At 45.7% G+C, this 27,451-nt stretch overlaps 1 protein-coding gene and 1 long non-coding RNA gene across 15 annotated transcripts in view; one reads left to right on the top strand and one right to left on the bottom strand.

The window, feature by feature from the left end:
* inpp4b (inositol polyphosphate-4-phosphatase type II B) overlaps nt 1–27,451 on the top strand; it is a 90,272-nt gene that overhangs the window by 13,156 nt on the left and 49,665 nt on the right. For 2 of the 12 annotated variants that reach the window (XM_040185634.2, XM_040185633.2), the window contains exons 3-5: nt 1,289–1,407; nt 6,475–6,591; nt 24,065–24,144. In XM_040185634.2, the coding sequence (XP_040041568.2) occupies nt 1,289–1,407; nt 6,475–6,591; nt 24,065–24,144 (316 nt within the window). Of the gene's footprint in view, nt 1–1,288; nt 1,408–1,987; nt 2,239–3,664; nt 3,806–6,474; nt 6,592–16,833; nt 17,185–20,005; nt 21,178–23,870; nt 23,889–24,064; nt 24,145–27,451 lie in introns of those variants that run through there. The other 10 variants (XM_078109106.1, XM_040185636.2, XM_078109108.1 and 7 more) reach the window with 7 other exon arrangements.
* Nucleotides 60–16,824, bottom strand: LOC144411606 (uncharacterized). 3 transcript variants are annotated; one of them, XR_013468805.1, is made up of 5 exons: nt 4,314–4,440; nt 3,887–4,113; nt 1,501–1,596; nt 1,227–1,388; nt 60–533 (listed from the first exon to the last, which is right to left on the bottom strand). It is a non-coding gene; the product is annotated as an uncharacterized LOC144411606 (long non-coding RNA). The 3 variants fall into 3 exon arrangements; XR_013468807.1 differs by having other exon boundaries at nt 219–357; nt 4,314–4,588; XR_013468806.1 differs by lacking the exons at nt 60–533; nt 3,887–4,113; nt 4,314–4,440 and adding exons at nt 8,508–8,587; nt 16,685–16,824 and having other exon boundaries at nt 1,250–1,388.

Raw genomic sequence — 27,451 nt, 5'->3', positions numbered from 1 at the left:
AACCTTAATCAGACAGAAGAAGGTTTAGGTTACCTCCTCTGCTACTGGACCCTCCATTTAGTTCTGCAACTTTATTCTTGTTTTTCAAACATTTGAATTCCTTCCACTTTCATCTCTAGTTGCTGTTCAGTTGCTTGAATATTAAAACAATCCCATGAGGATGCAGCTGCACACAAAAATGCAATCTTCTGCCATTGCTGTTGTTTTTATAGAGTGTCACCCACCAAATAGTATTACTCAGACTGTAAATAATGTTTGAAACTGACCAGGAATTGGAAGCAGATTCATTTCTGTTGACTTGACAGAATTGTGCCGCGTAGACAGAATGCAGCTCTTAGACAGGATCCCAGGAAGTTCCTGAACATACAAATGTTCATTAATTGGTGAGATAAGCTTATTTGTACAGCACATTACAACAAGACAACAGATAAAACTATTAAAATCATCAATTAATTACAGTACAAAATGCCAAGGAGCAAGCAGGAAGAAGATCACGGGGAAGCAGGAACATCAGATCCCCAGCGTCAGGGTCACTGGGGAAACCGAAAATGACAAACCAACCAAAGACGAGAGAATTGAAATGCAATAGTAGAATGTCGGAAATTTATCAACATTCTTCATTGTGGTTCAAAGGCAGCAGCAAACAGAAAAGTCTTAAATTTGAAGCAGATGAGGTTTACGTGAATCTTAGTCCATATGGTCTAATTTACTGTCAATCTGGCTGTAATTTTGATTGGCTTTTTCACTTTGACTCAAAAAGTGCATTTTTACTCCCATAAATGATTTCGATGAATAAGTGTTGGTTTAGCTGTGAGGTTGCGAGTGTCATCTTGTTGCATGGAGTTCTTTTCGTAACCAGGAAGTGTTGGTTTCCTATGAAGGAATTGTGGGAACTGTGGGATGAAGTCTTTCCTGTCCTTTTGTTGTTGGAAATAAAAGCACTGATGAAACTGATATCTCTCTCTCTGCAAGGAGGAAATTCTACTGCCGTTTTCATATTTCAATGTATATACATGTATACCCCTCAAACTTGTATTGTGTGTTGAGGAGTGGCCTCATAGAAGTGAGGACAGCACATTTATGTTCTTTCTTCATTTATGGTGACGCAGCTCCTTAGTGCATCTGACATCTAATTCAACTGGAGATATTTATAAACCCTCTTTCCTTAACCGGTCTTCTCTTTTTTTTCTGTTTACACAACAAGTTTCTTTCTTATCAATACAAACCTCTCATCTCGATTTTCTTCCTCCCTGCATCCTGTCCTCCCTCCATCGCCTCCTCTCTGTAGCCTGTAATGATCTGGTGGCCTCAGGCAGTGACAGGAAGCCCAATGCCTTGGTCCAGGTGGCTGTCATAGATCCCCACAAGCAGCACCTCATCTCTCATACCTGCACAGAGATAGTGGAGGTAAGGCCTCACGCACACACACACACACACACACACACACACACACACACACACACTTGCAGATACACAGATGCACTATCCTCTCTCGCCGACCTTTGATGTTTTCGCTTTTGCTGTGTCTCTGGGTCGCTGTCGGTCTCCCTTCCAACACTCTCTGCCCTCCTTTCTCTCAACCTTTCCTTCATGGCGCTGTAACAAACAATGAGCTTTTACTTTCTATTGCATGTGACAGTCCAGACACGTGACAGAGTTGATGCGTGGCTCTCAATCAGGATCATCCCGCAGCATGTACAACATGTGCGTGCGTGGGTTCTGCGGTGTGGGGAGTTCCATGCAGCGAAAGTGTTCAGTGGGCTTCAACCTTTTTAAATGCTTCTTTTATTCCCTGCAGGCTGACAGTGCTGTTCCCAAGGCAACTGTCACACAAGTGTGTTTTCGGGCAGCAACAGCTGCCCCCGGCCCCACAATGGCACACCCACAAACGTACACACATACATTTAGATTTATGTAGACACACACACACACACACACACGCACTTTTTTTCTCTCCTCATACAAGGGCAAAAGTTTCCTGACGCATTTCATTTTCCTTCAGCCGTCAATCCTACAACCGTCTCTTTCAGAGACTCTATTTCGACTGCTTTTCCCCTCGGTCCGGTCAAGGGAACAGCAGTGTGTGTGTGTGTGTGTAGGAACACAGGATGTGGTAGGATACTGTATGCTGGCTCAGCCAGCTCTGCAGACACTCTGAGTGCTTGTGGAGTTTTGATTTCATGGCTGTAAGGTTCAGGATCTGAGGATATGGACTGCTTTCGCCTTCACAAAAAACGGGTATGTGCGCTTTCTGTGTGACTTTACAAGTCTGCTTTAATAGCTTCATAAGGAAAAGTTTAAGACAGCCGAGGAGTTTTCTCTGCAATAGATTTGTTAGTCTGGATGTTGTAATATAAATGATGATGCCTACCAAAACATATACGAATATTAGCATATTAGCATTGCACACTTAAATCTGATTAATTGGATTAGTGACATCAGAGTTGTTTTGACCCAGAAGCAGCTCAACAAAATATTCTATTTGACTTTCAAAATCCTCCTTGAATGGTGTGTGTGTGTGTGTGTGTGTGTGTGTGTGTGTGTGTGTGTGTGTGTGTGTGTGTGTGTGTGAATAACACATTGAAAATGGCTGAACTGCCACTTGTGTTTCTCCTGTTTGTCACATTCCCGGGATGCCAGCTCTCAACAGCTGCCGCCGGCTTTGCCGGATACTGATGGGGGTCTTAGTTGCATGGAGGCTTCAGCATGATTTAGGCGTATTATCAGGAACCCACCGTGCATGATATAAGGGTTTCATTTAGAAGATAGAGGATGCAACTCAAACCCATGCATCACTAGCCCCGGGTCAGGTAAAAAGACCAGGATAGCACTTAATCACATTTGAACTGAACTTTTCGTCTCTTTTTAGTTAAATGACGTCTCCGGGTGTTATTTGATTGAAAAGGGCAGTTTTTGAGAAATCACTGTGTGCAAATATATCCTAAATTACTAGCTCATACTGTACCAAAAGATAAAACTTAAATAATTAAAGGCCAGAATGATTACTAATATTCCTTAAGATACTTTTAGATCTGATATATTATTATTACAAAACTGTACATTGCCTTAATTTGCTAAACACTAATTGCCATATAGTTTATACTCAGTAGTATTGATCCACTGTATGGAATGCAACTAGCTCTTATTACCGTATTTTCACAAAGACGGAGCCTTCTTTATCTCCTCAGAGTGTCTCTTTGTCGGTGGTGTATCTTAATCTGCTCTCGGTGAAACAGAAAGGACCGGTGACAATTTAAGAAGAAAATCTAACGCCCTCTAAACCTCTTTAGAGTGCAACAGGAAGCGGCTTTGACAAAATGTACTTGAAGCTGGAGACACAAAAATCCTATCTGCCATCTCATAGGAAAGTCCCATTCCCAAAACATGGGCAGTGGGTCCGGGGGGGTCGTACTGAAGCACGGCCAAGGGACAAAAACAGCCTTTGATGTCGTGCAACTCAAGCCAAGAACCCCCGGCCTTGAACAAGTTCAGAAAGTTTCTCTCTCTCTGTCTTTCTGTGTGTGTGTGTGTCTGTGTGTGTGCGCGCACAGAGCCCCATCCAACCATACACGCACACACCCTTTAATGGTCTAAATTGGCTATTCCTCCGAGAGTTTCTCAACCCAAACATAAGGACAAGAGGGGGGCGGCTGTTTTTTTTCCCCTCCCATTAGCATATGTTGACCACTTGTAAGACTGGCTGACTTCTCCGCGTAGAAGGAGACAGACTCACCACTTTAGCTCATCTCAGCCCATCAGTGGCGCTAAGAAGATTCAGCCGCGGCGGAGGCTGCCAACCATGCTGGTAAGTCTGAATGAGGCCCATTCAGCGTGCCAGCGAGGCGAGTGTAAGGGCTTGTGTGCGCTTGTGTGTGTGTGTCTGTACCTGCACATTCTCGAGTATAATGGCTCTGTCTGTCTTTTTGTTGGAGTACAGTACTGGTGTATATCCAGCTTTGCACTAAGCTCAGAGCAGTGCAATGGTTCCACTGCGTCTGTCCCAGCTGCGTTGAATCCCGGCTGTGTGTTTAGGATGCTGGCGCAGGCGGACCACAAGGCTTCATGGTTTTGGCGGCGGAATGGCAACGGGCATGAAGACTGGTATTAGAATGTCTAGAGAGGCCGAGACAAGAAGAGATGGTTTTATTTCCCCTCTGACAGCTTGCGGACAATTTCTAAAGGATCAGCAGGGTTAGTGGTGCAGTGAGGTGGAGTGTCTGTGTATTCCCTCTGTGGGTGTGTGTTTGTGTGTGTTTGTGTGCACATAATTTGGCCTGTTTCTGTGTTGTATTAACTACGCTGCCTTTTCTTACCGTGCTGTATGCTTTGGCTGCCGATCCTCCAGCAATTCCTTTTTGTAGCAAAGGATTTGAGGCCTGATGATGTACAGTACCAGTCAAACGTGGACACATTTTCTCATTCAACTCAATGAGAATGAGTATGAACTGGTATTGTAAATCCAATCTGAGCTGTAGCAAAGGTCAAAAATTAACTTACTTATTCTTGCGCCGGAATGCTTTTCAACCAGCCATAAAACGGCACATTACAAAAAAAGAACACAAACAATGAATCGCTGGTGCTATTTGTCGAGTACCTACCTTTGTATTGACAAGTGCAATCCTAAAAGTACGTTCTCCTCCCCCTCTGTGAAGTTTCTTTCTTTCGTTCTTTTTACAAAATGTCACCAGGATCTTTTTAATTTTATTTAATTTTAACAACGTTCCTCCACATGAGAGTAGCACATTTCTGGCTGGTGTTCACTTTAAACACTGCAGTTAGGCGGTTTAGCCATTCATTCGCTATTTTGTCCATCACACAAACTGATGCAATGTTTAAGCCTGATGCAATAATCAGCTAATGTGCCGGCAAGAGTAACATGTGTGCACTGACCACAAATTACCTTAAATAGATAAACAGAGGTAACGCTTTTTATATTTAAACATTTAAACCTCAAATCAGATTAGACAGAGATAAAAAAAAACATTGTCTGTTTAAATGAATTTGTGGTCTGGAGAATAATCGATTCGCATAAGCGATGTGCATATACGTTACTGTCTTTTTAACGATTATATGACAACAAAATTGTCGCAGCAAATCAAGCTAAGAACTAACGATGCATTAATAAGTTAGTGACATTTTGTTTTTACAAACTGCAGTGAAACACTATCTAGAATATTTCTCTGATTTTGCCTGCAGTTGTCGCATACTGAGGTATTTATTAGTGTTTCTTCCCTGCTGTGTTTTTGCTTTCTTAACTCAAGGGTGTGATCGTACATTCGTATGTCTGACAGTTTGTCTACGTCGGTCTCATTACTGCTGCCCAGCCCGTCCCCACACAGCCCCACAGGACCGCATTCTAAAAAACGCCCATCGGAGCGGAGCCGAGGAAGAGGAAGCCCCCAGTGTAAACACACAGTGCTTTGAAAAGCTTCAAGTGGACAACACCAAATTACTAAATAATCCTTGAGATTTCCCCCAAAAGCCCCTCAGCTCCTGGTGCAACACAATCTACTTATATTATGATTTGTTGCACATTCAAAAAGCCATTACTTCTCAGACTTTATTTTGAAGGGCGTAAAGAAACAGGTTGAAGTCCTCCCGCGAGAGAATCGACACCTGTAGCTCGGCGAATGTCTTACTTCACTGGGAATGGTGACATCTTTTTAAACCACCACTTCCACTTGGCTCTTTTGCAAATTAAAGTGAAAAGTGGACAGGTTTCCTCTACAGCAACAATGTCCTGCGTCTCAATAGCGTTGTCGCAATAAGGTACTCACACAGTGAGAATTCAGAAGGTTTGTAAGGAGGCCCAGTATCTGGAGACTGGCAGAGAAACTCTCCTGTTTGAGTAAAAAAAAAAAAAGAAACAGGTGCCAACAGGTGAAACAGAGGACACACACGTGTCCTCACTCTGCATGCACTGCAGTGGTTTTAGAGAAGGTTTTAAATTTAAAGTAACCAGCAACACCCTTTATAAAGGCACTTACAGTGCAATGCAAGGTCTGTGAAGGCCATGGCGGAACAAGCCATGCTGCTCAAAATGAATGGAAGTTCTGAGTGCTTTTGAGTACATATTTATATATTTCCTCATGCCATACAGCCACCTGATAACCAACTCTGGCTACTGGGGACACTGGTTTAATCCCATTGCCAATTTACCCATCAACACCGACCTGCAGGCTGTGTTGGGAGTCTGTCGTTGGGCCAGAGCTCCATGTAGACCCACCAGGGCGAGCTCGATCTCCTCCTCTTTTCTTCGTGCCCAGGAGAGGCAGCTGGGGAGCCGATGGGGAGAAAAACGGACCGAGCACAGCTGTTGGCTCAACCGCCCCCCCCCCTCTTATCCCTTCGGCTTCATGGGTTTTTTCCCTTTTTGCAGTACAAACGTGCATATTAGAGTACACACACACACACACACACACGTATGCACACACAAACACGCATGTCTCACCTCGTTGTCCCTCTCTCTGACAGGCGAACAAAGACCCGCTGTTTCTGACGGGGGTGACCTTCCCTTCAGAGTACCATGCTAGCCCGGAGACCCTGGTCAAGCTAACTGTGTATGATGCAAAGGACAAGAACCAGGAATCAGTGAGTAAACTGTGGTGTTTCTGTCTGTGTTTGTTGTACATGGTGTGTACCTGGTGTGTGTGTGTGTGTGTGTGTGAAAGAGCAAGATGATAATGAGAATGTGTTCAAAGCCGGCAGAGAAGCAGTCCTCCCACATGTGTCGGTTGTGCAGCACTAAGCTCCACACTTTACAGAGACAACACATAAAAAGCTCTGAGAATTCTGCAGCAGGATCTTACTATCTTTATGAATCTGTCGTAAAAATTAATTTGAGGTGCAACAAGTTGTCTCTGGATTTCATGCAGCACATCATTTACTCCAACCGCTTTTGAAATAGCATTACCCTGGTGTGTCTAACTCTTCAGTCATCATATGCCTCTTTGAATTCAACCTTGAAGCGTAATCCCGGATGGAATTTCCTTGAAAAGGGAACACGGTGGATTATTCTAAGGTGTGTGTTGAATATTCATGTTGAACAACACCCATGTGAGCTCCACACTGTGTAAACTCTCCATTCATCCCTCATTTCCTTCCTCGGGGTATTTCTTGTGTTGTGTTGTGTTGTGCGCTGCCTTTCCACCAGAGGTTTTTTCTAAACCGTGTGTGTCCAGGCAAGCTAATAACTGGATATAAAGATGGCACACTGGTGCCTGATTAAATATCTACCGCCCAAATTCAAGTTCATAAGAACAACTCTATTGAAAACAGTTGGTTTTCCCATGCAGGCACATTTCCAGGGATACTGGATTGAATATTTTAATAACGTCTTTAGAATGCTCGTCCCGTCTCTCACTCTGACTCTCGCTGAGCGATCTTTCTCACTCGCTCCTGTCAGCCTGTCTAGAATATCACTGACACGCAACACAGCATTTCACTCCAGCTTGGTTTCAAGAGCTTAAGGCTGAATCATACAGGACGGGTCAACAGGTCCTATTGAGCCTTTTAGAACTGTCACTCTTCTCCAGGCCTTTGAATGACGAGTAGCGTGACGAATGTCTGTGAGCATTCTCCATAAAATAGCTGGATCATAACTTTTTGTACCAATTAAACGAACAAAGTCTCCCCTCTCGTCACGTGGTTGCCTTGCATCATATATACATCTTTTTTTCTCCCTTTCTTAGGCACCAGCGCTCTTGTGCTCTGGTTGCCTTTTTATATTTTCCGGCTACGCTCAGCCGGTCACAGTGTGTTCGTCTGGGTCTCATTAGAGCGTCTTCACGTGACACAGGCATGACCCTGGACAAGAGCTGGCACGATGCGGCAGCCCCCCCGACGCTTAAGTGGCAGATCCAAGTCCCAGTTATTTAATTTGGCTTTTTGAGAGAGAGAGAGAGAAAAAGAGAGAGAGAGTGCATGGGGACAATCTGCTACGTCTGTGTGTGTGTGTGTGTGTGTGTGTGTGTGTGTGTGTGTGTGTGTGTGTTTTACAAATCAGCTGTCAAAAAGTTTTACATACTACTTTCAGCTCCAGTAGCAGATGTTGTGCCTCGAGCTGATTCACTGCAATCGGGGAGCCGATAGCACATATGGCACCGTCTAAAGATTTACTCATTTATTTATTTCATTTTTGCCAATGAGAAACTTTGGAGTGGAATAAAGGAGGCAGGAAATTGTCGCATGGAGGGTGAAGGGATCAGACGGAGCGAGGTTTTATAGATGACTGCTTTTAACATCCGTCGGGGGGGCAGAGACTGTCGTGGTAGGATGACTTCCTTCTCCCCTGGGCTTCCCATCTAGATATTCTAAGATGACACTGGCCGCATGCTCATGCATATTTGAGAACATGCAGAGGGGCTGAGAGAGCGATAAGTGAGGGAGTGGAGGTGTGAGAAGAGGTACGACCGGGTTAGATTTCTCTCAGGTGTAAGTTACCCCCCCCCCCCCCACCTCCCCCTAAAGGTTGACAGGCTAGCCTTACTTGGTCTCTGATGTCTTACCTGCAACTTTGAATGGCTCCCAGAGGCACTACCTTCCCTTTCAACCCGCGTTCTGATCGCTGAATGAAGAAATATTCCATCTGCAGGGGGAGGAAGAGAAGTTTTTTGAATAAATGGGAGAGAAAAGCACATTTTGGTTTTAGTTGAGGTCAGACAGACATTGTAGGGCCGATGGATTAATTCGTCTACAGTACGAGCAATGCTCCTCAGAGAGGTAAGCAGCTTTGAATTAAGAGCGTATGAAATGGGCAAATGACGTTTTTGTTTTTGTTTGGTGCTTCAGGTTTAAGCTCAGCTACCTCGGAGACCCCCAGATGATGAGATACCTGCGGTTTGTCATCAGCGGAGATCTATTAGCGAGTCTTTGTGTGGTAGAAAGGGATACGCTGCCCCTGGAAGAGCTCTTCTTACTAATCACAGCATCATCATTCCCGCCTTTGCTCCCTGCAACCTGGAATGAACTTGTAAGGCAGTTTTCCCCTTTCTTGCATTCTCATTCCCAGCCGTGGTGACAGGTTTGGATTGATTTCTGCGACGCAAACAAAATCTGAGTAAAAGAGGAAAACGGTGCATGTCCGGTCATTTCCATAAAGACGCCATAAAATGTCTTCAATCAAGTAAAACACAGGCAGAGGGGGTTTTACTGTGTTAATATAATAGCTATTTCATCCTCTGGCCGCCACAGGCAGCGTGATAAACACACACACACACCAGCTGTGAGAGTGAGATGTCTTTTGTTCAGAGGGCGATGGTACTGATCAAAGTTTCATCTCAAACAGCTGACCCCATTGCCATGCCAACGAAGACTCACACACCACCAAAATTGGATGGAGGTGGTATGAGAAAGGGTCCCCCAGCACGAGTATCACGAGGGCTTTTTTTCTCCGACGGTGTTTTTGAATTTACTAGTTGACCTTCAACACATTGAGGGTGATTAAATCATCATCAGCATCATTGTATAAATGTGTTATCAGACATCTTTCTTTGAAATACAGTTTACACCACGATGTGCTAAATCTGGCATGAGAAATATGTTTAATATTACAGCTAATCAATGTGTTTTACAATCAATACCCGAGCAGGAGCCGTCCATCGGTATGCGCGTCACCAATCGTCTTGCAGGTCAAGCAATGGCCTGAGAAAGACAGCAGTCCAGGCAAATGCTTTATTTGATATTGTCTCCTTCAGGTCGGTTAGCCTTAGATCGAGCAAACAAACTCTACATTGGAGTTTAATTTTCCAATTTTCCACAGAGACGTTGAGGCTGAACTCCAAATCAGCTCTCGTGCCGGTACAAAAGAGGCCCGACGCTGTGCTTTAAGGCTTTACAGGGCGTGCGCATAATGAGGCGATGCCGCGCTTGTCGCAGGGTCTCTTTCTCCGCCGTCTCCGTGTTCCAGAGCTATTGGGCCGGCAGATATTAGCTACCTCTCAGGAGGCGGTTTGAGCAGCCACTGTTTCGTGGTGAATTGTCGCTCCAATTATGAACTGCTGAAGTATGAAGAATCCCAGCCTCGGTTAATCCTGCCCCGTCAATAAGCATCACGTGCAAAAGGTGGCGACTTGACACATTTCTGGCGCAGCCACTTGCTTTTAGCTGGATGAGTGTCGGTTGTGGTGGGAATTTTCTGTAAGTGCAGGCGTTTGGGGGGAAGTGGGGCGGGAGAGAGGAGGACGGGGAGGGGGGGGTTTGGAAAGCCGACAGGCAAACAGCAGACAGCGAGAGACAGCTTGGGGGTGTACACACACACAGACACACACTTTCATAGGAACCAATCTTGGAGATATCCAAGAAAGGTCTTGGACGTGATAGGGTGGACAGCTGAGCGGCGATAACCTACGCGAGTACCGGTCCTCAGATAAGGACTGTCCCTCGTCTGATGGCCACTTTGCTTCTCTCACCATCACTGCGCCAATGTCACAAGACATTTAGTTCTGCCCACTTGAACAGCTGCACCAAAATTAGTCAAAAGCCCTCTCTCTCTCTCTCCTTGCTTAATGGATGTGGAGAATGTCAAATGGTTTATCGGTACTTTTATCTATGATATGGGCAGCGAAGGGACATTTTTCCCTCTATTTTAAGTGCCGGGTGCACTGCTGTAGTGGATGTATGCCGTGCTTGAAATGCATACTCTCTTGTCCAATCAGTGCTTTGTCAACACAGTATATAAAAATGTCAAAAAGACAATCAATGCATAAGTCTGTCCTGCCGTATCGCTTTGATGTCTTCCTGTTAGATAAAAGCAAATGTATTCACTGCCTCTTTGTAGGATAAGGCCACTGTTTTTGTAAAGTCTGAGCAATTTTGTTAATATTTCTTTTTTCTTTTTTTGTTGCTACTAATGTTTGACACTTCAACATTACTTAATAACAGTACTTATTTAGCGCTTCACTGCTTTAGCCATTTTCAATTTACCATTCATCCATCCATCATACCTGACCACTAGGAGCACCCTGGTATCACTGTCTTGCTAAAGGGATCAAATGAACAACCCAGAGATAAATGGATGACCTCCATAGCCGCAAGCGCCTGCTGCATGAGGCAGATATGCTGATCCGTTGGCCACTGGGAAGCTCTATTGAGTGCAGTTGAGGTTTAAGGGTTTGGGGTTAAGAGTCAGCCCATAGAGCACCAAACAGGTGAAAATGAGGGAAGGCAGAAGCGCTGCCCTTTAACCTTTTCCTGCAGATTCGGCCTGCTGGGTTCAGGGATTCAATCGGCAGCCTCTCATACACTAACAATGCAAACTGAATGGCTGGCGGAGACGCAGAGGGGGCGATGCGCTCATTTGAAATATAAGTGACTCACATTTAGCTTCAGGTTAAAGTTGTTAGCGTGCGCATGATAACAGATTATACCAACGCTTTCATCCGCTGGCTGGCTGGCTCAATTGCCTGTCTTTAAATCACTTTGAAAATGATTTGTGAAAAGCTAGCAGAGACGCGACTCTTGCAAAGATGAATGAGTTGCATTGACGGTGACAGGTTTGACACCTGTCAATCATGCGGATGGGGACAAATCGTAACAATGGAAACTTGAGAGGTAACGTGTGTGTGTGTGTGTGTGTGTGTCAGTGTGTGTGTGAAACTCAGCTTCAGCAGACAGCCACAGTAAGATGGGTAGGACAAATTCTGCCCCATCTGTGATTATAAAGTGAAACACTAGACAGAAGTTCTGCTTGTGCTTGTGCGTCTTGATCTATCCATTCCAACTGGCCAAAAATGATGCCCATTTATGTGCACTTAATTTTAGACACAGAATGTCACATTTCACGCAGGAAGGCAACAAAGAGTGCATTTGATGGATTGCACAATTACACTTCGGTGAACTTCCAGTTACGTCTCCACATCGGGGAATATCTCTTTTATCTGCATCAATACTCCTCAGGCACCGCGCAGTTTCTTTTCAAATCCTCTTTCACAGATTCTTCTTGATTTCAACTTCTATCGCTGAAGAGAAATGCCTTTTCTTTTAAAGCCCCGTTAATTATTCACTTGATTACTTAACCTCTAATTTTGTCTTTAACAAGGCTCCTATTACAGTGGCCTCAGCGTTTCATGCTCCATTACAAGCAAGTATTGAGTGGAAAAAATATTAGGCAAAAAAGGAAACCTTCTGGCAGTAGTGAAACACCTCTGGATGAGAATTTTGCCTTAAGCGCATGAGCTGGAAAATGTCTGTGTGAGGGTGGAGTTATTGGAGGAGTAAAGTCTGTCTTGTTCGTGAGCACTGCCTGCAACTCAAGCTCATCATTGAGGACACCGCGGCGGCTTTTAATGTTATGGATTCAGAATATATAGTCTATGGCGAGCCTCCAAAACCTGAGTGGGATTTGCCTTTCATAAGACGGATAGATTAGACATAGTAATGAATTGAAGTGCTTTTTTAACACGCGGTACCGGACAGATAGGGCGAGATTGCCTTCGGAAGCTCTGCGCTGCTCTGTCTGCTTTTTCTTATTAAAAAGAAAATCCTGTTAACTCGGGCACACTTGTTAAAAAGTGTTGGAGCCAGCCATGACAATTAAGTTGGAATAAATGGTCCCTGACCCCGGAGAATGGAAAGTTTAAACACCCTAAAGCATTTTTTATTGACAACTGTGTACTCGCTGTGCCATGTCAGGGTAACACTGCACAGGCCTCCCAAAGGCATTTGAAAAGCCCCGTGGACGGGCGGCGCGACGTGATGGAAAACGTTCCAGGGTTTTTCCCGATAGCGTTTTCATTGCCGACAATACTTCAAACTCCTGTTTGCTGTATTTACTGTTGGAAGGCGACAAATAATGACTTTGTTTTCCCGCTGCGTTGACATGCACTTCAATAAAGTGACTCATTGCGCCAATGAACAATTTAACAATCGTTGGGAATTAAGTGCACTCTAGGTTTTGATGTGAGAGTGAAAGCAGTCATTCGTTAAAATAGTTGTTGGAATAGTGCAAGCTCATTAAACGCAACCAACTAAATCCAAGCAGAGAGGATAATTACTTATAAAAACTACTAAGCAGATGTCTGCTGCTGTAGCTGTGATGTGACACCCTTGGTTTTTAGGGTCCCAGTGAAGAGCACCAGTACGCAGTCTATTTTTACTGGAGACGCTGCTTCGTTTAGTCGCAATCAAGTGTATTTTTATTAATATTTACAGACGTCCATCTCTAATGTCTGTTGTTCATGAAGCTGGAACCAGCAGCAAATTATCTCAGCGTAGCGCTGCGACTGGAAACTGAAGGAAACGACCGTCCCCGGCTCCATTTAGAGGCAAATAAACCCAGTGGAGGCCCACAAAGGAATCTGTTCCGTCTTATTTGTTTACCGGGTACAAAAGCCAAGGGGTATAAACAACAAATTGCATTTTTCCTTTATGATAAGCTAAGCAGGCTGCTGCTGCTGCCAGCTCCATTTTTATCACTACAGATACAAGAGTTATATGAATCTCCTCATGCCACTTTCTGGACAAAGTAATAATAAAGTGTAGCTGACTACACTAAACATCTTTAAATTCATATATAGCTTATAAGTTATAACTCGGAAATCCTTTAGGACAAAACATTCCATTTATGCAATACATCAAAATGCAATTCAATGTAAGAGAAAATAACGGCTTTGTGGACAAATACACCATTAAACAAGTAGGGAACAGAAACAGCTTGAGCTTGTTTTCTCGTTTGTTCTGAAGGCCCTCTGATTGAAAAGGTTTTGGGCATCTGCATCCTACTTTTAGGGCTTTGCCGAACACAATCTATTACTGTGCATGTTCCCCCCGGGTCGTCCTCTCTCCGCTGTGCCGCTGACATGCATATAAATGGATCAAACACCATGGTGCTGGAGTGCACCTTCCCAGGAAACCTCCTCTCTGTCATAACCTCTCCCAAACCTTTCCCCGTATAATCCTACTCCAATCTCCTCAAGGTGGGATTTGTCCGGATCAATTCCATAATGCATTATTCATTTGAGAATTTAATCAAATATCTCCTCCGCCAATCAGCCCGGCCCACACCGCTCTAAAACCTCCCCCCGCCCCGCCCCCGTCATATCACTGATTGTTAGTGTCACCTGCAATAGCAGATTATCAGCCAAATGAATTAACGGGTCACAGGTGAATAAGACGCTCGGCTGACTGTAATCTCTTTTTCTCGGGCAAAAGTAGCTTACTGTAAGTGAGTAAGTTTTTCTCTGCGAGCGGAAGAGAGAAAAAGTGCTTGAGAAAATCCCCTTTCTGCCTGGCTTCCCGCGGGTTTCTGCAATCTAATGGTTTCCTTTGAGAGGCACTGGTGGAAAGTGCTGATGCTTGTTGGCTGCCTGTGTGTGTGTGTGTGTGTGTGTAAAGGCAGCTATTTTCCATGGCTAACCGAGCCGTTGATGAGCTTGCCAGCCAGGCCAGCGTTGTGTACAGTGTGTGAGTTCTTTGTGTGTCTGCACGTGTAGACCTGTGAGCAATCGCCATTAGTTTTTTTTCCCCCCATGCGTGGGTGCCAGCGTTACTGCGCCGTCACGCTGGGCGCGATTAAACCCCCCCCCACAGTTGCCTAATCGAACTGTGATATAATACGGGCCTTTGTGGCGGTAATTTCCCCCCCATCTGTCCGGACGCGAACGTTAAATTGTATCGCCGCTCGCGCAGTGGCCCGCCTTCTGGCCTGGCGGATGGAGGTAATGACACAATGCTTTCCTCCCCCCCCCCCTCTCCTCACCCTGGAGGACAGAAGAGTAAATGAGTGTGAGGCAGAAGGGTTCGCGTCGGCGCTTTGTTGTTCCGTTGTGTTGGCGCAGATGAATTTATATGATAATCAGAAACCCGCCAGTGTTGTTTCCTCCCCTGTTCGCCCTCAGAGGGCGGGAAGCCTTTAAACATCTTAAAGGCCATTTTATTCCCCTCCCCAGGAAATAAAAATGTTATTTGTTTTGATCTTATCTCTTTCTTTTTTTCGTGGAGAATCGTATGTGCTATTCATGAGTGTACACAACAAAACCACTGAATCTATTCATCCGACCGTCACGGCCATAAAGGACGAATTCTGCTTTTCACGTAAGCAGTTTATCTTTAGTTCAAACTGCTATTTTGTTGATTTTGTTCTGCATCAACTGTTCTACATTTAAGCAACTGGTTCGGCTGCTCAGGGAACTAAAGTGCCGGCGGCCGTCGCGCTTCTCCCTCGGCGAGCCGTCGCAAACCCGCCGCCTCGGTTGTGCACGAAGTCGGTTGTGCGTTTGTCCTGCGGGAAAGCAGGCGAGCTGGTTTCGGAGACGGGGAAGATCGCGTGTGGGCGGCCTCAGCTTTTACAGCTACAGTTCGAGGCTCACCTCCCGAGCCACGAGTGGCACGCTCACGAGCAGACCCTCACAAATTACATTTGCCGTAGTGCAAACCATTTAAAACCAAAAATGACCACAGTCCCAGCACATGAGACCTGTTATTTTCTACTAAAACAACATAGCATTTACTTATAGTAAAAGCAGTTGGTACCAACGCAGATCAGCAAGTCCCTCAGATGAATGTTGCATGAAGAACTGTCCACCCGTTGACCCCCGACTGCTCCAACGAAATGTTTTCGCATTAATAATCTGCACCACGGGGTTTGAATCAGGTACAGTTTTGCATCCTCGGGGCTGAAGCTCGCCGCGTTTCGACACGTGCGCTCGGCCCGAGGCCGCGCCGCGCCTCGGATCGGAGGAGCGCGCTCTCTAGATCACGCGGGGCATCAATCCCGGCACGTCTGCCTCGCCTGTCGAGGCTGTTAACCACTTCTGGGTCGCACCGTTGAGCTTCGTAATTGTCTCCCGCTCTTCAAAGGGAGCCGAGAGTTGGTTTGATCCGAGCTGTTTACTTTCACGGCCCCTATAGTCCTGCTCTCTGAAGAAAGAGAGCTATCAAACACTTCAGGCATGAGCTAGCATATTATAGTGCTATTACTGTGTGTTTGTGTGTCTGTGCGCGTGTGTAATAGGAAGGAAGCAAAGTGCAGAGAGAGCGACACGGCGTTGCCTGTGGCCCTTCCAGGCCTGGGGGGTGAGCCAGCAGCTTTTTTGCTGTTACATAAGAGCAGAGAACTGCAACGTGCACAGGGCCTGTAATCTATCCGAGGCTATGCACGGGAACTCACCCACAAGAACCCTGTGCTGTCTGCTGCGCCCCAAAACGTCAGGCTGTGTTCAGCTACTGTTTGTGTGAGAAAATGTTTTCTCCCCAACTAAGATAAGAAAGGGAGACGCCGTGACAAACAGGATGTCGAGCTCGGCAACTTGTTTTGTGTGGGTGATGAAAACAATAGTGTGCACGGGCGCTCCGCTTCCGTCTGAACTCTGAACCGCGGCGTCAGAGGAGGGGGAAGGTGCTAACCGCAGCCTCCGCCCGGGCCGAGCCGACGGCGGCTCGCAGTAAGTGGCCGCCGATGCACGGTTTCTGAATCTGCTGACGGAGGCGAACAAAAATGGCAAGTTTGCTTTGCCCCCATTTTAAATAGAGTAATCCAGCGTATGTCTGAGATGTGAAGGGGGCTGTGCAGGCTCTGGACCCACCACCAACACATATTTACAGAGCCTCGATTTCCATTCATCACCTATAGGCTGCAGTGGGGGTCGGACATGCAAAGAGCAGGGAGTGGGGGGAGGCGTCGGCAGCAGCAGCGTGCTTTCAGTGAACCGAGGGCAGGCTTCGTCACGTCAAGTTCATTTTCTCCTACCTGAAGCTTCGTCCGTGGGATGACTAGACGTGGACACCGAAAATCTGATCTTCTATGTAATGTTACTGGGGCCCAATTTTTCCATCCTCCTTGATGCCCCCTGTTGTGGGGTTGGTGTCTTCTGTCAGGAAACAAACTTCTGTTCCCTGAGAGTTTGACGGCCCTGAATGGACAGCAGCCAAACCCAGATCCAATAAGCCAGAGCAGGAATGGAAGAAGCGGGAAAAAACAATAAAGTGGAAGGAAAGGCTTTCGTTTTCGGGGGCAAGCATTGACAAGCTGAAGAATGTTTGTGAGAGCAAGCTCGAACAGCCGCGTTGTAGTGTTATTTTCGCCTTCTACCACGGAGAACCAGAGCAACTTGGCAAACGCTGTTGTGGAAAAAGAGGAATATTAAACGCTCAGTGCGCTGCCACGTTCTGTGGCTCTGTCGATATCTCTGTGCGCAGGGTGGCTGAAAGGGAAAGGGGCCCTCAGAGGAGTTACCCCCCCGCCTCTAAGTGAGTATTTACCCTTCAGTTCAGCCATTTTTTGATGTCCGACTGCCTTGTCCACGCTCACATTTATCGAGGGGTTCTATGACACGAGCTCTTAAACATAGTTTGCTTTTGTCCTTCAAACATTCACACATGCACTCAGAGACCAACAGCGGCCACACTGCAATTCAAGGCGATGAGAAGCTTGTGGTTGAGTGACTTGCTCAAGGACGTCAGTTCGTTCAGTTTGCGGTTTTTAGATGATGAAAGATTTTGTTGAACTGTTGAATGCTTGTGAATTGTGAGTGAAATGTCTCGGTCGGTCGTAGATCTCCACTCCCCCAAAATATGCAGAATTGATATTCAGTGCAACACTTTAAAGGGACGTGAGATAATGATTGAGTTTGTTTGTCATTACGGCCCATATTTCAACACAGCGAGCTGGATTCCTCAAAAAGTTGACTTTTTAAACTCTCAAATGAATTACGTATCAACAAAACTGCACCATTGTTGCTCCGATTTCAACATCAACCAAATATTAAAACATCGATTCAGTTCTGCATCATTATGCACGGCAAGGTATCCCTTGTTATTCTCCACGGCTCACTCCATAATTTACTTTAGATATAGATTTTTCTTACACCCTGCGTGTGTTTTCATGGTAATTTACACTTGTCTGACTCTAAAGATAGATAAGAATTATCCCTAAATTATGTGAGCACCAAAGTTAAGTCATGAAAAACTACGCCAATTAAAAGCCCACTTCTATGATTTTTACCCTGGGTAAGCTTTCTTGTCTTGAAAAAGATCCAGAGTTTAGTTTTCTTTATATTAAATCTGACCCAGAGGGGTTTTTGTTTTATAGTAAGAACGTTTGGTGCCTTTGATACATCTCAAAGGTTATTCATAAAGCTGACACAAATAGTACAAACGATGAATAAGGCATTTAAAGGCACCGAAACCACCAGACTAACACATCAAAGTATTTCGTATCCAAGCACAAATCGTTATTATTAGACTCGGGTAAATCTTCCTCACATTACACACGCAGGACCGGCGTTGGTACAGAACAAGAAGCACCCGTCATCACTGTACTTTTCCCACACAGACCACAACAATTAGAAATCGCTCATTAACTGACTCAATCATGTCGTATTTGCATTGTATATAAGACAACTCTTGATCTTAATATGTTTTTTTATGTCCGTGGGGGCCGATGTACATCAGTTACTGTAAGCTATTTTATTTAGCTTCCTTTTGGCTCAACGCTCTGAGGGAACTTGTCATTCATCGTGTATGTCTCGGCCTTTTATTGTGACACGTGGGAGCATAAAGAAGGAGATCTGAGAAAGTCTTCTATCTTGCTTCTGCCTTCGGAGGCAAAATGTAGTACACCGATTTTTGAATATTTATTTTAATATTCAGGCTGTGCGTAAAAAAGAGCTCATGAAAAGGAAGAAAAAGATTGAAAGAATATATACATTTGGAAATAAATCTCGCACAATGTTCCCGGTCTACAGAGACCTTTAAAGTAAAGTTCATAGCAGCATTCTTGTATAATACCGCTTTTGTCTCATATATACAAGCCAATACGGAAAAAATCTTTTGAGAAAGATAATACCGATGCTGTCTGCTGGTCTCTCTTATGTAATCTATTGTTAACGCATTGAAGGAATAGGTGGGGAAGGACACAAGTGGGTGAGCTCGGGTCTGTCGACAGGGGAATGAGTTCAAGGTGGAGAGCCACGAAACGAACGGGACAGGGGAAAAACGGGAGGACAATGTCGCCGGGTGGACAGCTGAGAAGGAGAATCTCAGCTCATCCTGGGAGAACACGGCCCGCTGCTTTTGTCTGAGTTTGTCTGGGTTTGGGTGTTTGGAGGTTTGGGGGGGAGGGTCGGTCTGGTTGTTTAAGATCCCTTGTTGCCGTCAGCAGCCAGTAGCATTCGTGCTACGATCGTTACACGGACCAACACGTCCACCGCCTACAGATTCACAGGTCCTTGAATAATGTGTGGGGCCTGTGTGCAGCGGTGGTAGCGTGTTAAAGGGGGCAGTGAGTGCTGGCTAAGAGAAAACATGCTAAGAGGCAGGAATCAAGGTAGGAATCAAGACATGCCTCGCCGGTGCCTCGTGGCAGTAGGGCCGAGATCCTCCTTGTGGCAGTGGCAAGTGGGTGGCAACTTTGTGGCAGGCAGCGGCAATCGCCAGCAAATCAGTCGGCGTCACAACGGCACGCTGGGTGGGAGGAGCCAATTTTTCCCAGAAACAACTGTTATTTGTACGACAGGTCAGCTGCGGTAAATATTTTATTTTATTTAATTTTATTTGAGACACGTGAGCCCCCGTCTTCTTATTACAGAGGCTAATTTTAGGTTTGGACCGGCGGGTTCCGTGTAGGGGGTGGGGCTCTCAAGTTTAATGCCACCCACTTGCCACTGCCACAAGGAGGATCTCGCTGTCACTCCCTCGTGGGTCGAACAGCAATCCCTGACGGCACCGGTGTGCTTTTCAGGAATTCACAGCTTCAACGCTCTGAAATATGCCTGGCGCGACATGTCAGACTTCAAAAGAATGAATCAAACTTGCAGGTTTGTCCGTTTCGTTATGAATTCCAATTGCAGGGCGGGCTTCTAGAGTATGCACAGACAAAAAAAAAACAGCGAATCAGTGATCACACAAAATGAGGCAGTATGCACCAGCACCGTTTAGCAGCCTTTTGTGCAACCCTTCGTTATCTGACTTTGGCGGCTGTGGTCAATCGTCATGGTAATGAAGACCGCTTTAAATCCCATGTTCCCGCCCACGCAGTCTGGTTCCGCACCCGCCCACCTCCGTCATTAGCACGGGTCGACGACTCATCGCCGTGACCTCCAGGGCTCCGTGTGCGTTCTTTGCAGTTACCGTTTGTGTGTCTCTTCCAAGCGTTAGCCGGCGGTTACGTGTGCGTGTGTGTGTGCGTTTCTTATTGTGTTTGCTTGTGTACCTGCCCGCGCTGATAAGAGCCGGTGTTAGTGTGTCCTTTGTTCTGCCAGAATTACTCATCCCCCTTTGTCGGCACGGGTGAATTAAACCCCGCTTAATCCGAGGTTCGAGCCCAGACATTTCACACCTAAGCCGGGTGTCAGCGGGGTGGTTGTGTGGGTCTGTCCGTCATTGTCTCCGTGTCTCAAAATGGATGGATTGATTTTCTGTTTTTCAGCCGAGTTGTTTCAACAAGCCTCTTGTGTGATCCTCCAGCGTGTCAGTGTGTGTTTGTGAAGTGTTTACCCGAGTCGCAGGCGCACTCCTGCGCCTCGCACCATGTGGTCGGAATTCGTGTTAATTCAAGTAGCCATGACAAATGCTTCTTTTCCTGTTGGCTCTGTGAGTCACAGGCTGCAGGCCGAGGTGTGACACACGGGAGGTGTCTCTCTCTCTCTCTCTCTCTCTCTCTTCTCTGTGTTGCTATCTTGGTTCCCATTAATTGTCTGTCTTGCTTCCTTTCTGCCCGTCTCTTCCTCTTCTGTGTTGTTCCACCCTCCTCCTCCTTCTTCCCTCTCTTCATCTCCAACTGCTTGTGTTTCTCGACTCCCCTCCCCTCTTGTGGCTCCCTCCTCCTCCCTCCCTCCCGCCCTCCTCTCTCTCTCTCTCTCTCTCTCTCTCTCTCGCTTTCTGTCAAGGCAGCCACAGCAGCAACAGTGGTTACGCCAGCAGTCACTTCTCAGTCACAGCGGAGGCTGCAGTCTGCGGGTCCAACTGTGCGCCGTGCGTCGTGTCTGCGGTGTTTGCAGCGGCCGTGTCAGCCGGCTGCTCTTTCTTAGGGTGACTACAGCCCATGGAGTTCCTCTAGCTGGCGGCCGCAGGGAGGTCTGTGGGAGGAAACGTCCTGAAGCTCACTAGGGGGAAGACCGAGCAAATGACATCCCGTTTCGTCCCTTGCACTTTTTATTTTTATTTCAGTCTCTCCTCATCTCGGTAGCTCTTCCCTCACTGTCTTTCTCGCTTGCTGGTGCTCGGATTGTGTGCAAAGCAACCGTAAGTGGAGTTCCTTGTCTATGTTCATGTGTGTCTGTTTATATATACTGTGTGCGTGTGTGTGTGTGCGTGTGTGTTTGAGAGATCTCACTGAGTGCACACATTTGCATGTTAGTATAAACGCCGCGTCACGGCATCACCGACGAATTAATTAGGCCAATTTGCAAAACACTAATTGTAGTGAAGGAGCTGTGTGTTCATGTGCTGACCTCCATGGGATCCATCGGTTTGCATTCATACATTTCGGCCAGATACTTATTATTCAGCAAAAACTGTCACTGCTGCTATTTATAGAGGACCCACTTGTTGGCACAACCGCCGAATGAACGGCCTCTCCTCCAGGTTCTGCCTGCAGCCCGTGGGAGTGAAGGACAGCAAGGGAACGATCGAGGAAAGAGTTAGTGTGTGTGTGTGTGTGTGTGTGTGTGTGTGTGTGTGTGTGTGTGTGTGTGTGTGTCTACGCGAGTGTGTCCCACACCGTCACCCAAAGGCGCGCAGAAAATCAATACATCAACAGCTTGAGCCGGACTGTTTAGCTCCGCCAAGCGATGGACAGACCACCGTCGCCTCCGCGGCTCCACTGACCGGGCCTCGGGATGGCCCGTGGACGGTGCATCTCAGGTGTCCTCCTCAGGTGTCTTCCGTTTTTTTTTTTCGTCGGTTCGGTTAGGTTAGGTGTGGAAAAATGCCTCGCCGTGTGCTGTGAGCTGGTAAAAGAGATCATGGATCAAAAGTTTTTGTCCTGCAGCGTGCCACCCGGCACGGCCGATGGAACCAGCCTCACGGAGGAGCGAGCGCGGGCGGGAAAAAGATGGATTGGGGGGGGAAGAGCCAGAGCATGTGAGAAGGGGAACAGAGCGAGGCCATCATAATCAATCCTCCATGATCCCGGAAGAGCATCGTTTGTCTTCTTTTCTCACTCTCGCTCCTCCCTTTGCCCTCATCGTTCTCTCATTTTCCGCGGTACAGTCACTTTGATCTTGCGTAAGAGGACCGTCTCCAGAGCTTCATTACTTTTAAGGCCTTCATCGTGAGCGGGCCATAAAAAGATGTAACGGAATGGATTCCTGATACCATCTTCCCCGACGGTCTGTGCCGGCGTGCGACTAACGACCACGCGGGGATTTAATGTCCCCCCCCACCGCGCGTAATGGCCTTTTGAGCCGAGTGCTCCGGGTCATCAGGGCAAACCGGGATCGGCACCGTGCTGTTCAGACGTGGCAGCGCGCTGTATCAACCTGTGTGTTTTATCTGAGCACATTGAGCTTCATTTAAAAAACCCAATGTGTTCCAAAAGTTTCAATATACTGTTGTGTTTTTCTTTTGGTTATAGCTCCAGCAACAGACCTCGGCTTTGGTCTCTTTCTCTTTCCGCGTGCGCACGCGCGCTTGAGCGGCTGCGTCTGCCTGCCGCTGAGTGGGCCCGGGCAGCGGAAAGCTTCTTTTGCTTTAAGCATACGGGGGATTTGGGTGGCAGGAAAATGATCGGGGAGGAAATGATTGAGAGAAAAGGTCAGCAGACAGGATGCCCTTTTTTTTTCATCTGATGCGGGGGACTAAGAAAAAAAGGTGGGGGAGCAAGTGAGAGCGGTGCATGTGGTAGGAGACCAAAGGTTAAAGGGAAGCCAAACAATCGAAGGAAAGACAAAGAAATGTGAATCAAAAAGAGCACGTTAGCATGCGGCTCGTGCAATTAAAAAAAAAAGAAATTCATGGCTATTCAGTCGAAGGGAAATGGCCAAATACTAAATAATGGTAATAAAATGAATATCTTTGGGTCTGGACTAATAAGGTACCTTGTTGCACTCTGGTGTAGTTCAAATATATATATATATATATATATATATATATATATATATATATATATATTTCATAGACAACATTTTGGATCAATGCAGTGAGGAAATGCTCTGCAGATTATCTTAACATGAAAAACAACTGTTGCTTGCAGCAGAGGTCAGGACTCTCGCCTCCGATGCTGATTCATTTCAAAAGTCTCCTCTGTTTTGTGTGTGGCGAGTAGGATACTGAGTACCGTAGTGAATGTGTGGGTTCGCTTACAATACAGGAAACACCTCGACTTATGACCCTTATGCATTACGTTTAGCAAAACTGTCTCTATTGTAAAAGGTTTCTCATAAAAATGTTTTACAAAAATCTGAATTGAATAGGTAAAGGGCCATAATTGACACTGTCTCGGTAACTCACAGGAGAGTGTAATTAGGCTCTGGATAGTTTAATTAATGCAACATTTTGCTTCACCTTTACACATGCTGCTAATTACCAACACTGTGCTTTGGCTTTGTTCTAAGCAGCTTGTGTCCTTGGCACAGTCTTAGTCCTTTAATGGTGTTACAGGTTTCCTGTGTGTGTGGGAGTGTGCACACATCTGTGCATTGCGTTGAGGGAATGTGAGAGCAGGTGTTTGTGTGTGTGTGTGCGTGTGTGTGTGTGTTTTGTACAAATGTAGATCATCTCTCTTCTTTATTGATGGGCTCATCCCTTACGTCTATCTCCATGACCCAGTTGCTGTGTGCTCACACCCCGTGTTCACATCGTGCCTGCAGCAAACCCAAATTGTCAGGGCAGCAGAGAAGAAAGGGGGGGGGGGCAAGGTGAACGGAACACACTAGAGATGTCCCGAGTGCCTTACATCTTCACATACATGCGGCATCTCCCATCTCAGCCTTCTTAGATCACAAGTTCTCACAGTAATTTCGGACTCAATTAGCTGTTTCTAACACCTCCACGATACCATCGAAAAGCCCCCGATGGTAAAAAAGTGTGACTCTCTATATTGTGGTGACTTTTATCAGTTTCCTTGCTGCAGTCGTACTTTGCCGCGCGTTAACCGCCTGTTTCCTTTCTTCTCTGCCCGGTTGTACAGAGCAGCTTCCTGGGCAGTGCCACGTTTTCAGTCGGCGAGCTGCTGAGGGCTAAAGATGAGCGGCTGACCTTGAGTCTCAGGTGAGTGCGTGTCTCTGTCACACCGCGTTCATCGCTCTCTGTGTTTCCTCAAGGCTAAATAAAACTCTGACTCCGGAGTCCGACCATTATGCTTCCTCACACAGGAACTGACAGAACAACTCAGAAATCAAACCAAAATGAGTTGGGAGGGTGGGGGGGGGAACGCAGATGTGGCAACAGTATCTGTTGATATCACAGATGTTGCGTTAGCGTGCGGCACTACAGCACTCTGATCTCTTTTTCTGTCGGAAATGGGGACAGGGAATGAATGCAGGCGTCAACGAAACGAATGCAATGAAAAGGAAAAGATGTGTATGTTGTGTTTGATTCCTGAGGATTGGCACACGTGCTGTACGGAGCGTGGACGCGGCCTTGCTGTGAAAGTCAAAAGGAAAAGAAGCAATTGATATTTATTTTTATGAAGCGCTTCCTATCCCTTCTCATCCTCTTAACATAAGAGCACCAAAGTCCTTAAAGACAGGACACCAACGATATGATTAGTGGTTTTTCCACAAAGATTAGCGCTTTGCCTTTTGGAGGACGCGTTGATACAACCGATAAGCACTGGACCTGATTGATGGTGTGTCCTCCCCATGAAGTGCTGGACTCATGACTCATTGTGTCTATTACAGAGGTGTCAAGTAACAAAGTACAAATACCTCGTTACCTTACTTAAGTAGAAATTTTGGGCATCTATACTTTACTGGAGTATTTCTTTTTCAGGCGACCTTTTACTTCCACTCCTTACATTTTCACGCAAATATCTGTACTCTCTACTCCTTACATTTTAAAAATAGCCTCGTTACTCCCACTTCATTTGGGCTCGTCGTCGTTCAAAAAGACACACACAAAAAAAAATACAACATGCAGATAAATCGTGCCATCTGGATAGAGTGAATTAGATTGTGGTTGGATGAGAAGTTCAAAAATTTACCATTCAGACACCCTGTTGGTTTTCTCCTGCAGATCAGAGTGACGCCGGGTGCGAAAAGTGGTCGGTGGAAGGTTCCTTTGTCAGAACGGCACAAGCCGATCTCAGTTTTTTAGCGACATGGACCCGCCTCCTCTTCCTGGTGCAGATTTCATGTAACGTTAAACAAGTATCTTCATGAGCGTGGGTTTGCCGTAAATGTTTTTTTCTAACTCTAAAATTGAGAATCTGTCTCAACTGACTAAATAAAGTGATGTGTGGGTTAGGGTTAGGGTTGACACCTCTGATCTATTAATAAATGGCCCCCGAGATTTGACAAGCGTGAAATGATGCGTGCAGGTAGGTTTAGTTATTTTACATGGAAGTTACGAGACGATTTACCGTCAACATGATGCTAAGTGCATGCATTGCACATAGAATTAGGAAATAGCTGTGGCCTGTTTTGACTGAGTTCTTTGCATTTCACTTTAACTTGAACTAATGTTGTAAGTTTAGGCAGAAACGTGAAGTTATTTGTGGCACCAGATCAGACGATCACCGACTATGCAGAACGATCTGCTTTTACGTGCCTGTTTTTTACTAAATAAAACAAGTGTTCTTTTACAACAAATAAAAAAAAGATTTTTAATTAACAGTTGTTTACCCTCATCCATCATCTACTATTTTTGCGAGATGATTGTTGGACTGTGAAAGGCATCATTACAGTTCTAATGAAACCTTTTACTCATTCAATTGCAGTTCTTATCACACACCTTAGTAAAAAATATTTAATCATTAACATTGATCTTATCATTAAATGTATTTGTGCTTATTTGTGCGCTGGTGAGTTAAATATTTCATATGGACCTTTCAGCTGTGGAACATATAAACCCACTCCGGTCTCTTGCCTTTCCCTGGTAATGAGCCTTTACGATACAAAGTGTTTTCAACCCCAACCAAGTTAACTAGGCAACTGATTAAATTATCCTCATATGTTTGCATAGAGAACTAACCTCACCCTGCACACCATCACCACCCCAGATAGCGTTCTTATCAATAGCTGTCAGATTCAAACGGTTTTAATGTAATTCAGATGTTTTAAGAAGATAATTACAGGGGTCAAGACTCGTACTTTAGTTGCTACAGCCGTGGCGGTCACTGCATTGGACACGCTCTACCAACCTGATAATCTAGTTTAACTCAACAACAAGCATTCTGACATTTATTTCATCATCCGCTGCGTTTGCATACAGAGTGCAGAAAATGACCGCTCTCTATTTCTAGTTTATGTCGTAAAACTGAATGTCCTTTTCTCTTCACGCTCATATTTGTGTCTGAAAATATTCCCCTTGGGCAATCTCCCCCCTTTCTACTCTCTATTGTTTTTCTTTTCATTTCCTCTAGGTGATCCCATGTCACGAGGTATAATTGCGTCTCCCATGATTGACTCTATGAGCTGCAGTATGAAGAGAACGCCACGTGGTTTTTTTTGCATGCACACTTGCAGCAGAACAGCAGAGAAATGTCATTTTACTCCCCCTGTTGTCACACTGTTTGGGTTTTTTTTGTCATTCAGTAGTTAGTTTTTTTTATTCCTAAGAATAACGAGAAGTCATCCCATGATATTCGGAATTCTACCAAAATGCTTTTTAACATTGTGGAAACCAAAATAAGTTTTTTTTTTTTTCAATGTCCAAAGTTTGCTTTAGTATTCACAGGTTGCTGTCACTTTAGAATGTGCAGTATGGGAAACACTATACTAAAGGCTACACGGTCAGCAAGAGTATTTCTTGAAGTATCGGTCATCCCACACTTTAATGCCAAAGCAAAGTTTTTGCTTCAATATTTATTTTTCCTTCTGATGAAATGATGATTTTACCTCCTGGGGCTTTCAAATGGTTTCACTAAATCAAGGATAAACTGTGGAAGCATTTTTGTAGCACAATTCACCAAACAACAGATTATTCAAGCGTGGTAGTTTAAAACCTGTATATCGCTAAATAATTACTGGTATCGTACAAAGTCGTCATGGCCTGAGGATCTGCTGCCGGTGTCGCAGCGCTATGTGTCAATCAGATCTTGTTGATTTTAATAGGTTGTCTCTTTGTCGGTCCATCCGATGGGAACGCGCTGCAGCAGAGGAGCATGTGCCGTTCACTGTGGGCCGTGTGACCTGTGGACGGGCCCGTGATTCACGCTTCCAATTACTTCCGCTGGCCGAGCAGCTCGGACGCTGCGGCACTGACGCGGACAGAACTGCAAATTCTTTGAGCGCGTTTTAAGGGACGGATGCTTCATTTAACTCCGGGTTCTAATCCCCACCTGCTGAGTTGCTCCAAGAAGACACTTGATTTGGGTTTACTTTGGGCTCAGCAGAGGGAATGAGGGACCGCTTTC

Source organism: Gasterosteus aculeatus, chromosome 9, assembly GCF_964276395.1.
Source record: "Gasterosteus aculeatus chromosome 9, fGasAcu3.hap1.1, whole genome shotgun sequence".
NCBI classification, from domain to species: Eukaryota; Metazoa; Chordata; class Actinopteri; order Perciformes; family Gasterosteidae; genus Gasterosteus; species Gasterosteus aculeatus.
Note: the sequence above shows the minus strand (reverse complement) of the source record. Positions and strands in the feature narration are given on the sequence as shown.